General features: G+C 39.6%; 1 protein-coding gene across 1 annotated transcript in view; it reads right to left on the reverse strand.

The window, feature by feature from the left end:
- LOC6569781 (protein kibra) overlaps positions 1 to 14,684 on the reverse strand; it is a 47,139-nt gene that overhangs the window by 1,684 nt on the left and 30,771 nt on the right. The window contains exons 3-9 of the mRNA XM_043214781.1: positions 3,720 to 4,024; positions 1,653 to 3,336; positions 1,403 to 1,583; positions 902 to 1,313; positions 529 to 840; positions 339 to 459; positions 54 to 263 (exon numbers count right to left, since the gene is read on the reverse strand). Of these exons, the coding sequence (XP_043070716.1) occupies positions 54 to 263; positions 339 to 459; positions 529 to 840; positions 902 to 1,313; positions 1,403 to 1,583; positions 1,653 to 3,336; positions 3,720 to 4,024 (3,225 nt within the window). The remainder of the gene's footprint in view (positions 1 to 53; positions 264 to 338; positions 460 to 528; positions 841 to 901; positions 1,314 to 1,402; positions 1,584 to 1,652; positions 3,337 to 3,719; positions 4,025 to 14,684) is intronic.

The raw sequence follows: 14,684 nt of genomic DNA on the forward strand, positions 1-14,684 counted from the left end.
GAGCAAGGAAAGATTAGGAATTGTATGAGAAATGTGGAGATTATGGCACTCACTTGAATGAAACCAGATCTGGGCAGCCTTTGGGGACCTTGGTTTTGCGCAGCTTGTGTATTTCTTTGGTGGTCTTCATGAGCAGCTTGTGCAGCAGCCGCTCCTCGGGACACTTGGTGGGATCGGCACGTGCCACCAGACGCTGGAATTCCTCGTTCTCAATGGCCCAGGCCGCAATTAGCGGATCCTTGTTATCGCAGGCCTTCTGAAGTCTATAAAATGCATAAATAAAAAATTAATATGAGTATCTGTGGAATGGAGATGGAGATTAGTCTCAGTCAACTTACACTTCCTTAAGGTTCTGCAGCTTGGAGATTTGATCGTTGAGAAAGAAGAGCTTGCTGTGCTGCGCCTGCAGATCCAGCTCCAGGTCCAAGCTAGTGCGTGGTATGTGAGTATGATGCAGCTCTGCAAATGATTCAATTATAACTCAAGTTAAATACAAATTTAATTGGCAAGTGAGGCAATTGAACCTACTTGATGACTTGGTCGCCTTGGGATGGAGGCGCAGCGAGCGACGCTCCACGGCACCGCGATGGAAACTGTGAGGTGCCACGCCAAAGTGCATCGCCGAATCCGAATCGCTGCGATTAAGACGGCAATTGTAACGGTTCTTGCTAACCGCCGCCGATGGTGTAAAAGTCTGCGATCGCTTTACGGGCCTGTCGTCCAACAGCTGGGACTGGCTGCGCAGCTTCTCCGGCGGAAAGGCGCAATCGGTGTTGGTTTCCTTATCGGCATACTCCTGCTTCATATTCTCCAAATAGGCCAGGTCCAGCATGCAACCAGCTGTGCAAAGAGTATAATTAGTTATGGAATTCAAGTGTTTGTCAAATTAATCGCGACTCACTGTGCGTTAGACCAATTGTGCCGACCAGTTGCTGCTCGTCTTCCTCCTCCTCCTCCTCCTCGTCATCGTCATCGTCATCATCGTCGTCGTCGCTGCAATGCGGCTCACTAACGCCGCCAACATGCTCGGGCAGCTCCTCGGCTATTTGCTCCTGCAGCTCCAATGGAGGCGCCTGATTGCGCGTCAGCGTCGATGTTTGCGACGATGTAATCGTTGACTCATCCGAGGATTCTTCTCGGTTGTTGTTGTTGTTGCTGCTGCTGGCGGCGACAGCGGCTGCTGCAGCTGCCGCACTTGTGGAGGGCAAATCGAGTGACTCGAAGCTGGGCATAAACTTGGAGCTGACCACATTGTACCACTTGAGCGTGGAGTCCTCTGGATTGAATTCGGCCATGCTGATTTGCACAGTGCCCTAAAAATTTAAAAGACAATTGTAGCTCATGCTTTTTATGCGAATTCCAATCGAGAAGGGATCGTAATTCAAACCGTTTAAAGACTTACAATAATCTCCTCCTTTTGTCCGGTCATGCTGACGACGGTCACCTGCAGGCTCTTGGTGAGCAGCTTATCCAGCGAAATGGGCACCGCAAAAGTGTCATTGAAGACGGGCTTCTGGAAATCACCCAGCGCCTTGGTGCGTATGGAGGTCAACGAATTGGGCAGCAAGGCGGCACGCAAATAGCTGCAAGCAAAAAAAAATTAAAATTTTAAATAAGCAACAGCAATGTTGATCAAATCAAATTAGACTTACACTTGCGAGTTATCCGTGGAGGCTGTCCAGAGTGCGGATAGATTATTGGCACGCTCCAGGGAGACGACGAGCACGCCCTCCTGCTTCAGATACTTCAGGCCGATCTGCACCTGGGCCAATTCCTTGCGTGGCAAATGGGCACGCGATGCCTCAAAGACGCCAGAGTCACCGGCCACAGACTCATTGCTGACGGCTGCGGACACGGAGCGTGTATTCGAGGTGGAGGAGGAGCGCGACAGCATCTCTTGCGGCAGGTCGAGCAGAGATGGCTTCTCCGAAATGGGTGACAACGGCCCATTTAGATTGAGCGGTGAGCCAAGGTTCAGTTTCTGCAGCTTCGCCTCAAGCATCATACAATCCAAGACTGTAGAGTCCAGATCATACGGATGCGGACGCACGCCCAGCGGTGCAGCTGGTGGTGCTGTGTAGGCGGGCGGCGCTGGGATCGTCGCTAGCGGCGCATTGGCATAGGTGGGTTCCTCCTTTAACGCCGCTGGGGCACCTGTTGCTGGCTGCTGTGCCTGCTGTTGATCGGCATTGGCATTGTATTTCAGGGGAGAGGCGGGCGGCGTTTCCATCGACAGACTGCTGCGCGGCGACAACGATACCTCCGATACAGGTGGCTGCTGCTGTTGTTGCTGTTGCAGGGCTGGATGTGGAGGTGGCAGACGCTGCGGCTGCTGCTGGAATAGTCGATGCGAGTGTCGCTTCAAATCGACGACATCGATGTGCGCATCGACGGCAAAGGGATCAATGTAAATGTCCGTAAAACTGAGCGCACTCTTGCTGCTCGCGGTGGACAGGGAGCCGAGACTGCTGCCGCTGCTTATTGAGAACGTGCTCTCCGACGAGAATGACTTCAGGCGCTCCTCGAGCAAATTGGTTGACTTCAGCGCCTCCTGCAGTTTGTCCAGCAGCAGTTGTTTCTCCTCGTGGAAACGCAATCGATTCGCAATGCAAGTGTTCGTTGCCTCATACGCCTCATTGAGGTCCTCCTCGAGTTTCTGGCGCGTCTGTTGTATGACCTTCTTCTCTTCGGCTGTGCGGGACTTTAGGGATATGCTGTTCAGATCGTTGAGCAGCTTCTCCTTCTCTTGGATGAGCAGAATTCGATCCTTGTCCGATTCCAGCTGGCCGGGCTCAATGCGTTCCACATGATCGGCGAGCTGTTGTTGCAGCTTCTTGATGTGCTTGCGCCACTCCGCATACTGTAGCTTCGTCTTGGCCATTTCGGCGAAACGTGCCCCACTATTCAAATGCTCCCCGGCACCGCCGCACAGATCTGTCTGGCTGGCAACGCAAACCCGGTCGAAGGGCGAGGAAGCATTTAATAGATCGGCATTCTCTTCGCTGATCTGCTGGCGACTCAGTTCGTTCTTGATTTGGACGAGGCTGCGCATCAGCTCTTCGCGCACCTTCTCGCCGGAGACGAGCGATTTGTGCACCTTAAGCATCTCCTCGCGTATCGCCTGCACCTCGGCAATATCATAGCAGCCATTTTGGCGCGCATTGATCTTCTCACCCACCGAATACAGGGTGTTCATGCCCCGCTGCGTGTAGGTTATATCGTTGGTAATGTGATTCAGCTCCTGCTTCAATTGACGCACACGCTCACGCGCTGTCATCAGATCGGCACGCAACAGATCTGGATCGTGTCGACTCATCGAACTGGACGACGAGCATACTGCAAAGAGAGCGGAGAGAGAACGGGTAAGTATTGGTTATCTGTAAGTTTAACTACTGGAATAGTTTTTTAAAATTTCTGAAGCTGACTAACTGATTCTGTCAGCGTCTAAAATAGTCTTTATGAAAGGAGTTGGCCGCTTTATTCCTTTAATCTGAATCTTATAGCAATAAATTGACAAGAGAATTGTGTATATTCCTGCCTCTGATCTATATAAAACAATAAGAATTGGCGCGCATGTTTGTTATGGCTGTCTGCTCTATCCGACTGACCAGTGCTCGGTTATCATGGAGCAATATAATTGTGAAATCGCTTATCGTTTGTTGTTCGACAGAAATCGCCTAGTCGCGTGATGTTTTTTGGGTTGATTGAGTTGAACTTACAGCTGCTGCGACTGGCGGCCAATTTGTTCAGATGATGATTGTATTCTTCTTGGGCGAGATGGAGACGCTGCTGTTTCACATCGTACATCTCGCGCTTGTTCTCCAACTGATCCTGGGCAGCGGACAGGTAATCGCTAAGCATTTGCTCCTGGACACTCTTCCACTCCTGGCGCGGATCCTCGAGCTGTGTGCTCTGCGCAATGTGATTGATGTAGTAGCGACCGATATTCGAGTCATACGCCTCCTCCCATCCCACGGGCAGCTCATCGCCCACACAATCCTCGAAAGAATGCGGTTTTGTGTAGCTGCAATTGACAAAGAAAGAAGAAACCAAATTAGACATAAATGGATGCAGGTTAGAATTCGTGTTTGATCTTGTTTAGTCGGGTATTTAGCTTATCAGCTTGTTTGCATAGAGACAACAAAATCGCTAATGAATTTCCGTCCAGCAGATAAATATAAATATACATATATATATATATATATATATATATACGAGTATATATATTTTTTTTCTGTTTTCTAGTTTTGGGCCCTATCTAAGATGTATCGTAACCTGTTTACCGTCTGTGGCCAAGTGTTCCCACGCCAGCTAATTGGAAGCGTTTCTCCGGGCCCATTCGATAAGATTAGCGACAGAGCTTTGTCTGGTATTTCCTGTGTGCATTTTTTTTTTTCAACTTTTTTTGGTAAAAGTCGGCAAAAAAAAAACACAACACACATATTTCTTTGACTCTCAAATATTTACCATGCAGCATTAGCACTTGCCTAATGGAATGTTGTCTCCTCTCCTGGTGTCTTGTTGTTGCCACACAAAAAGTATACCCCATTCCCCCCACCCCACCCGATACCAAATGCTATTTGCCATATGTCTAATCTTATCGAGGTCGCAATTTTCCCGCTGCGGCAAAAGAGCTAATGACAATGACGTTGTCGTCGTCGTTGTTGTCATTGTTGTTGTCGACAACATTGTCGTCGCTGCGGCTGAGCTTTTTATATACTCTATTTCCCAGGGTAAAAAGGAGTTTATTGAGTTTTTTGCAATTCCGTTTCGCTGCTGCTGAGATTATTCTATACTCCATACCGAGGGAGGAAATTAGTGTATTTAGTTTTCAGTTGTTTCCTTTCGATGATAATGTATGTGCACTTAGAGAAAAATGCTTTCAAGTACAAGTTGATCTTGAATATTCTGAGATGAATACACACTAAGCTTGATTTTCAAAGACAACCGTTAATAGTTACTAAGTATTTATGTACTTAATAATAAATAATAATAATAAATTAATACTTTAATGTTATCTATTTTAAAGCAATATATATTATACTTAATTTTTAAAATTAACCGAATTTTTTACTAATTTATTTATTACATTTCTGTAATATTATTTTGAAAAACCCCAATAAATTTATTCCCACACAGGCACTTTCTTACTGTTATTTTTTTTTTTTGGAAACAGAGTATCACATAGTTGAGTTTCTTAAGAATTTCACTCGTAACTCCTTTATTTTGTGCAGATATTTGTTTGCGAAATTCAATTTCAATATCAGCGTAGACAACAACATTTTCGCATTCCAATGATAATTACTAATCTTCATAAATTAATTGGTCGAATAGGTACACACACTTGTGCACTCACACTGATAATGTGTGTATGTGTGTGTGTGCTCTTCAATTGAAATATGTATATGTATTGTGGTTGTTGTTGTTTTCCTTTAAGGCTGGCATATTTATATGATTTGTTAATTAATCATTGCTGTGGAATTCGCGCAACCATTAAAAAAGAGCAGCGCAAAAGGCGGCCCGACACGATAATAAAATGTGCGCCATATGCGCCAGATATAAACATCAATATAGTATATATATATATATATTTATATATATATATATATATTTATATATATATGTGGCGTGTCTCAACTGCCCGACAGTTGCGCATTCAATATGAATTTTCCAAGAATAAACTTGTTGCGGCAGCAGTTGCTGCGAAAGCCAAAAGATATCATCACTTCCAAGCGTATCTTTCAGTTTACACAAGTATTTAATCGTTTTAATTAGTACATTTAGCAAGAATATTGTCTAACGCCAACGGTAGTTTATAAAGATCTATATGTATTTAAGCATATTTGTAACACATAAAGAAAGATATTTTGACGCTGATTCAACAACAGATCAAATATCGAGCGCTTGCTGCACGAATCGAAACAATTCCTATTGCCTAAACTGGATATTAAAAAGAATAAGCTGAGCGTCAGTTCTTAAATAATTTAATGACTAAGCTAATTCCAGTTGTGTTTATTGTCTAATTTATGATCAGCTGATCATTAATAGCTACTTATGACGTAGCCAAGAGGGGACGACGTGCACTTGGTCAGGGACCCAAAACCCAAAACAAACCAAATGATTGTGAGACGTTGTTTCTAGCGATAAGCAATCATTAAAATTGCATGTGCTTTAACTAATGTAGGATTTAGCGTATATATATATGTACATATATGTGTATACATATATACAAAGCACAGTGCATACAAATGGTGTATCACATAAAAAGTGCTTTGTTACAATAAAAAATAAATTCAGCCAGTTGTGGGGAAAATGGCACAAGGAATTATCAGTTTATATAGAAAGAAAAGAAAACAAAAAACAGTGCAAAAAGTGCAGCCGTAAATAAATAAACATAAATGATACACACAAAATGTAGCAAAAGACATGTCCCAATCTCCGAGCACAGTCCAAGTCTGACAAACTGACACACAAACAGAGCAAATTGACCAGCGGACAGAACATGACAAGAACGTTGACAACAAAGCAAAAATACAGTGTCACAGAGAAAGAGAGAGAGAGAGAACAGAGGTGGAGCGGGGGGTATTCATAATATGAAATCGACGAGCTTTGTATTTATTTATTTCATTGGCTTTTCAACGTTAGGCAACAACACCCAGTTGATATATCTGCATTGAATTACGAATGCGGCATTTGTTTATTTGCATGCGAACCTACCGTGTAAATAAACATAACGACGATCGACCAACTGAGACATCAACATGTTTATACCCTTCTAGAGGGTGTTATCGTTTTGTGATGAAATTTTTAACGCCGATCCCGTGAAGTATTTATATTCTTTATTTTTTACTTATATAAGCAAAGTCGCCCCCGTCTTAAAGCTATAAGCCGATTACTAAAGAATCAATTATTAAAAGCAAATACATTGATACATCATCATAAATTTGTTCAATTATTCACATTCACATAATTCATCAACCACTGCAACTTTATCTAAATCGAGCAATCCACAACTGCAAACTTAGTTCGAATCAGCATCAAACTAAATTTAAATCTTACACAATTTTCTACGTTCATTAGCCAACTCTATTATTCTGACTCTAGTTTTCTGCTTTTCTTTAACATATGTGAAATTTAATCAAGTTTCTGTACAAAAATATCAATTGAAGCGCACGTTTACACAGGTGTCAAAAGCGTGTGGCAATCGCAGCTGGCTATAAAATAAAAATAGCGTAAAAAAGAGCAACAAGAATATAAAACGTTTCCTTTAATCAGCTGAAATGGGAAAAGCGCAATGCAATGCAAATTTTTATGGTTTTCCATTAGCGCTTGTTGAATTTGACTCATTTTGACCTCAAGCACGAGAGACGAACAAAATCAAAAATCAATGAAGAGTCTGTCTGTCCCTCTGTCTGTCTGGCGGTCTGGCCAGAGTGGGTGTACAAAAGGGGCGTACACAGGCGTGGCAACGGCAAAAGTAATAGGGCTTCCTTCTGCAATGAAGCGGCAGCAAAGGCAGAGGCAACAACTAACGAGCGAATCGTTGGCGTTGTTGGCCTTTTAGCCTGTTATGCTTGTTGTTAGCTTAACTAACTGGCTAACTGGTCAACTGGCTAAATGGCTAACTGGCTAAATGGCTAAATGGCCGCACAGCCCACATAAAATGTGGCGTTTGTGGCTGGTTGAAGAAAAACTGCATAAATTAAATAATTGTAAACAAAATATTTATGGCGCTGAGCGTCGCTGTAATAAATTCGCGCTTTAATATAAAATACAAAAAAAATAAATAAAAAAATTTAAGGAAGGCCCGAAAAAAAAACAAAAAAAAAACGAGTTTCGAGTCAACAAAATATTTCAGCATGAATTTTGTTGTCACAATAGCAAACGACAACCAACGACGAAAAACAACTACAGTGATACCTCGGCATGGCTGGCCATTGACAACGATGTCAAAAGTTGTCATTAGGCAGCACTTAAATGAAATGCACACACATATATACATATACAAACATAAATATACTAACGTATCTGCAGATAGATATATATATATATAAGCAGCATAGATACATTTGTATAAACAATATTATTTAACTGTTTACGACGCGTTTTATGCTAATTGGCCCGCTCATAAAAAAACGTATTTCTCCTGGGCATTCTTTGCATATATACGTATATCTATATATATATATATATTTTTTTTTTTTGTATTTGTATTTAAGTGACTTTCGGGTATATTTTTGGACATATGTAAATGTGTTATTCAAGTTGATTGTGGAAGCCTGAGTTACAGCTCTTGGAAACTTTTGTTTTCGACAGCAGCAGCAGCAGCATCAGCCTTGCGACAGAAAACAAATTAAAGACGCGTCAAAGTTCTGTTCTCTTTCATCTGATATTTTAATAGACGATCATTAATTCAGTTAAAGTATTTCGATTCGATGATCGCCCTGGCCCGGTCCGTGCCCGGGCCCGGGCTCGAGCCCGGCTTGGACCAAACATCATTTAGCAATTCAAATTCAATCAAGCATCTCATCAGCGACAGAAACAGTTTAAGCCGGTTTCCAACGAATTCCATAACTCTTGGCCACAGCATAAGCAAAAAGGGGAGGAGTTGAGTATTATCTATAATCTATATGCAGCAGGCAGCATGTTTTCGCTTGGACTTGTGCTTGGCCTTAACCAAATCACGTAGTCACCACTGTCAAGTTCTGCTCTAATTGTTTACTCTATTTCTACGCTTGTTTTGTTTTGAACGGAACTGCGAGATAATAAAGCACACGCTCTTCTACTATATTGTTGTGGTACACACACAAACACTTAGAACACGACACGACAAAAAGACAACAATTTCCGGTTAATATCAAATATAAATATATATGTCGCGATCCAATGGCCCACTTGGCCCCCAGCTCAGCTCAGCTCAAAGATCGCAACAGCAGCAACAACATCAGATTTTTATGCAAAATTCAGATAGAGAGACACACACATCTACATACATAAGCATTAGAGCCAATTTATCTGGCAGTGAATCGAACATCACCTTGACATACCTACATGTATTTATAGGTACGAGAGTATATACAAACAAGCACAGTTGACGCAATTGTCTGTGTTTACTGCATTAAATATTACGTTATGATCGTCATACACACACACACACACATACACACATCCACACACACACATAGATATACGTGTGTGTATATAAATATCTAAATAAGATCGTATGATCGTCGCTTTGCTCAGAAAACTTATGATGGTGGGTATTTTAGATAGCTGATAAAGGTATAGATCAGCAATCAAGATTGAGCAGTATGTGACTATTATTTTGAGTATTACTTCAACGATCGTTAGATATGAGCTTACGTTGACAGGAGACTGTTAAGGAAACTCAGGTTCTCAGTTACTGATGAATTATGCTAACTAAGCCATGTACACTTTACTAAGCTGATAAATAAAGTCAGCTTTTGAAATCAGTGGATGGGTCTGATTATGTGATGCGTCCGATTATATGATAAATACATAAAAATCTACTGAGGCTTATCTAATATTTACTTAAGATCTACTTGATTTTATAGACTTATCAAGTTGGCAATTAAACAGCATTAATTTGATTGTAGAAAAAAAAAACTATCTAATGATAAAAATCATATTAAAATTTCCGCATGAACCAAGTATTTTACAAGATTGGCACATATTGAAGTGAAGTGTTGAAATTTGGTCATAGCTTTCGTAGCTTTGATAGAGTTACATATGAAGATATTAGATACGTAGTGAATAAATAGCAACATAAACAAAAATAATAATAATATGTGACGTCGTGACACACATAAATTGTTAAAGAAAAAAAATAATAACTAAAATGAATTGGAATCTAGAGCAAAAATAAATGTTTTGGTATTATTATCACATGTTTGTGCTGTAGAATGTGGCTGCTTTGGGTTGGGTTCGGTTCGGTTGCGTTGCGTTGCTTATCAGACAGGCGTTCAGAAATATTTAAGAGCTTAATCAAATTAAGCTATAAAGGTCGTACGTCGTTTTTATCTTATCGCCGTTGTCGTTGTTGACGACGGTTGTTGCGTGTTGTTGTGTAAAAAAAACTGAAGAAAAAAAATAATACAATAGTAAAACGAGTCTTGCGCTATGATTTTTAGCTTGTTTCAAGTGTCGTTCACATTGAAATATTTCTCGCTATGAGCAATTTTTTTTCTTGCCTTGGAGCTGTGGCAAATTAAAAAGATATTAACTGCATTTCCTCCATGAGCTGCATGAGTGTCTCTCACACTTTGACTTCCTTCCGGCGCACTTTTCATAATTCCAAGCTGATAAAAACGGAAACGCTGCAACTTGCTGTGGGGAGCTTTATCAAATGCATTTTACGAGCCGGCTCCACCCATGTATATATTTTATACTTTCAATAATAATTTCACATAGGCCAAAGTCAATGAACTGCGCATGCGTTCAAGTTTTTTTTTTTCTTTTTCTATTTTTCTTTAGCCTTTTTGTACAATTTATTTTTTTATTCTTTATTGTTTTCATGTCTGCAGACGCTATGCGAGATAAGCCCAAAGCATTTTCTGGCTGTTCTTTATCTACGAAGGTATTTCACAATCTTCAAGAGAAAACACAATTTGGAGGGAGATAGTCCAAGATATATGTGTGTGCCTTTCTTTGAGAGCCTCGATATCGGATAGTTTCGTAAGTGGGTGTCAATTACACCACCGTGGCACTGTAAGATACACATGTGTGAGTCGGTTTCGACCTGGGGCAGAGTATCGGCCAGTATTGGGGACTCATTTAAATGGCGTGGGCCGATGACATTAGTCACAGAGTGACGCTGGGAACTACTACATGGTAGACCCACTTACAGAGCTAGAGCGAAAGAGATATAGAGGGAGAGAGTGAGCGAGCGATGGAGAGCTAGTGCGGGGGTGACAAGGGCCTATTCGTAATAGCCAAGTTGGCGCTTTTAGCGCTCATTTCGAAATCACACAATGTCTACCATAAATTCCAAAGTGAACAATTGAAATAAATTTTTGCGCCATGCGCAATGCCAACTGCATACAAATTAACTATTAAAAAATTCATAGAATTTATACACACACACACACACACATGCTAACATACAACAAAAGCGCCCACTTGGCATACACGATCAACCCTCCCCTTTCCCTCTTCCCGCAACCAACAAAGCAAAATCCAAATAAACTTAAATTGAAATTTATGAATTTTATGACTTGTTGACGGGTATTTTTTTTTCTTTTATTTTGGGGCATAGATTCGGAAAAGCGTTTGTTTACTTTAATTTGGAATTTCGAGCAAATAGCTTTCTGAACCAAATGGCAAAAATAGCAAAACTAAGATATATGTGAATTACACAAAACAAAACAAAACAAAAAAATGGTACAAACATTGAGAGGCTGCTCGTGTGTGCAATACGCTAAGCTCCTGGGTAATGTTTAGCGGTTGGATTATGAGCGTAAGACAAATAATGTGGGTACAGAAAAATTATTTGATTTGCTTTGGTGTGTGATCTTCTCAAAAAGTCCCTAAAAATTAAGCTTATATCCATTCTATTCTTTATATAATATAAATATAAATAAAGTTACTGTATAAACAAATATGACAGAAGAATTGAATAAATTCGAACTTCAATTCAATTAGATATTAAAAGTCAATTTAAGGTCAGCATAAAGATAGATAAAATATTTAAGATATCAAAGTCGATCTTCAATTGACCCTTTTTGATATTTTCCAGGGTATGGCAACCTTAGACTATCATCAAGTGATGCGGGCCAAATAGGCAAGGTGAACTTTCTGGCCATCATTCGTTGTGCCATTGATCGATGAGCGCTTTGACGTCTTTGGATTTATATATGTATGTATATATATCTTTATAAATATATTTGTGTGTGTATATAGATGTGGATGCCCCCATACATATGGTAATATGGACGACCATTTCTTCGAGGAGAATGCTTTATATACATACAGATATATATATAGATAGATATAGATATGCCAATATTTCACTGTAACAAGCATACGAAATTGGTTTTAAAATTCTTCTTCATTGAAATTTTGTTGTTGTTTGCTGTTCTCTTTTGGGGAAAATATGCAAACGGTATTCGGTACGTCAACAAAAATTCGAGGTATGCGCATTATAAAGCTTTAAATTCGACACGACAACTCGGAAACATTTTCGTGTCGTTCACAACGCCCACATGGAACACGCCAAGGCACAAAGATGCACACACAAACATACAAAGATACAGATACATGACCAAATATTTCACACAAAATTCCTGCTAAATACTAAATATGTATATATATACGTATTTGTAGCTGGTGCTCTATTAAGAAACCTTGAAGAAACGTCAAGACCAAATAAAAACACACGAAAAATAAAAAAATGTAGAAAAATAAACAAGTGCAAAGTTTGCTTGGAACTTCTTCTAGCTGTGCAAATTGTCCACCTGTGCAGTTTATTATAACCGATTCCTGGAATTCCTCGAGTAGTCATAGCATATGTAAAACTATAACTATCAGGAAAATTAAACATAACATTTCCAGTATATGTCGAGACCATTCTTATTATAGAATTAATTGATTTAAAAAAAAGAGCACAAAAAAAAGTATTTTACTTAAGAGATGATATTTTCTCATTGCTAAGAGCTTAGTCCGTGTTGGAAGATCTCAATGGGATGTATAAAAGTCACATTCATGTGTTTTGTGTCTACATATCGATTGTCGAAAAATCTATCGCCCTTTTGTAAATCCATCGATTATATCGATTTTACGCTCAATGTTTTACGAGCTCTCTCTTGAATTCTTATTAAAATATATTAAACAAATCGTGCAATTTTCTATAAATTACAAACTGGTATATATGGAAGCCAGAGTAAAGCTAGTATAGAGTATACAGTTTCTATAACTTGGGGCTGCAGCTGCATTTTCAAGACAATGGATACTTTTGATCAAATTATATGCTGCCCAGCCTTGTGAGCCTATTCCTAGCTGGCTATAGTTGCCATCAGCATTACCAGCATTAACATTATCATAGCCATAGTTATGACTATCGTCGTCGTCGTTGTTGTACTCTGTCATTAACAAAACAACTGTTGCGACCTTCACATACCAGAGCAGCCAAGCGACTGTGAGCCAAGCGAGCAGCCGAGCATTCGAGCAACGGAGAAGTGAGAAGCAAGCAGCGAGAAGCAAAAGCAGCGCGCATGTGCACATACGCAGATGCTTATATATATACACACATATATATATATATACATATATATAAATATATATATAATATGTATGTATATCGCATATTGAAATAATAATAAGGCGAAAAATTCAACTGAGAAACGTGAATGCGAAACGCGAAATGACGACGACGACGGCGACGTCGACGACGACGTCAAAGTCTCAGACAGCAGTCGACAGCAGAAATTTGTTATATACTATAAAGACTTTTTGTATCTGTTGCTGTTGCTGTTGTATCTGATAGAATATGCTCGTAATAATGCGAGTGCGAGTGCGCTGCAGCAAAAGGGGGAAGTTGCATTGTAAATATGACGAACGCTTTAAGTTGAGCTGGGGGCGCATTCCTCGCATAAGGTCGAGCGTAGTAGAACTTGTGGGGGAGGGGGGAAAAGAGAACACACTATATACATACAAACATGCACACACACACACTAGCATACACTCTATGTAAGCGCTGTGAGTTAGCTGGAAGCAAGCGTTACTTTATATTTTTTCGCTGGGAATCCGGCCATGGGTAACGTCTGACAATACAAAAAAAAAAAAAAAAAAAAAAACAGCGACAGAAAAATAATCATAATTTCTTAGCAATTTCACACAGAAATGCAAAATGCCAAAAAGGAAACGAGTGAAAATTTCTTTGGAATCATATTTTAAACAGCTGAATGCTGAATGATATACATACATAATTTTGTGTTTCGTTTATTTAGAAATTAAGATTTCAGAATTTACAGCTGCCAATAACAAATAACACAAAAAAAAAAAAATAAACAAATTTACAAATATTTGATAAATGATTCGAATGTGCTGAAAGTGCATAATAATACATGTATTTTAGAAAATAACTCATTTAGAGCGTATTCGAAATCATTTGGTCGCAGCAACATGTGCATAGAATATTGAATATTTATTTATAGACGTTGATCTGTTTGCAGACAAAATTTAGTTTTTTGGAAATGCTCAGCACGACCCACAAAAAAAAAAAAAAAAAATCAAATTAAAATACACAACAAGCAAAATTTCACAAATGTATATATATTTTTTGGTGATTTTCTTTTCGCGCACTTTGTAGACAGTTTGGCAATTCGCATCACGGCCAAAATTATTTTAAAAATGTATTCATTAATTTCGGATCGCTGTATATATAGATTTTTTTTATTTAATATTTGCTTTACATGCCAACAAGCTATAGCAACAACAATAACAACAACAATGGGCATGAAAAATACTTTTTGACAACTACAACACAAAACAGTCGAAAAGACTGAAAGCTGCTGACCAGAAAAACAAAATACAAAAATGCCGCATGTCAAATGGGCCAATTAACATTTCTGTTATTTGCTTGTTGCTTTTGTTTTTAGATTTTTTTTTTCATTTCTTTCGTGTGTCTTTTGTTTATAAATAACGAAAAATGTTTTGTTTAAGTTTCG

Source organism: Drosophila grimshawi, unplaced genomic scaffold, assembly GCF_018153295.1.
Source record: "Drosophila grimshawi isolate 15287-2541.00 unplaced genomic scaffold, ASM1815329v1 contig_311, whole genome shotgun sequence".
Classification (NCBI taxonomy): Eukaryota; Metazoa; Arthropoda; class Insecta; order Diptera; family Drosophilidae; genus Drosophila; species Drosophila grimshawi.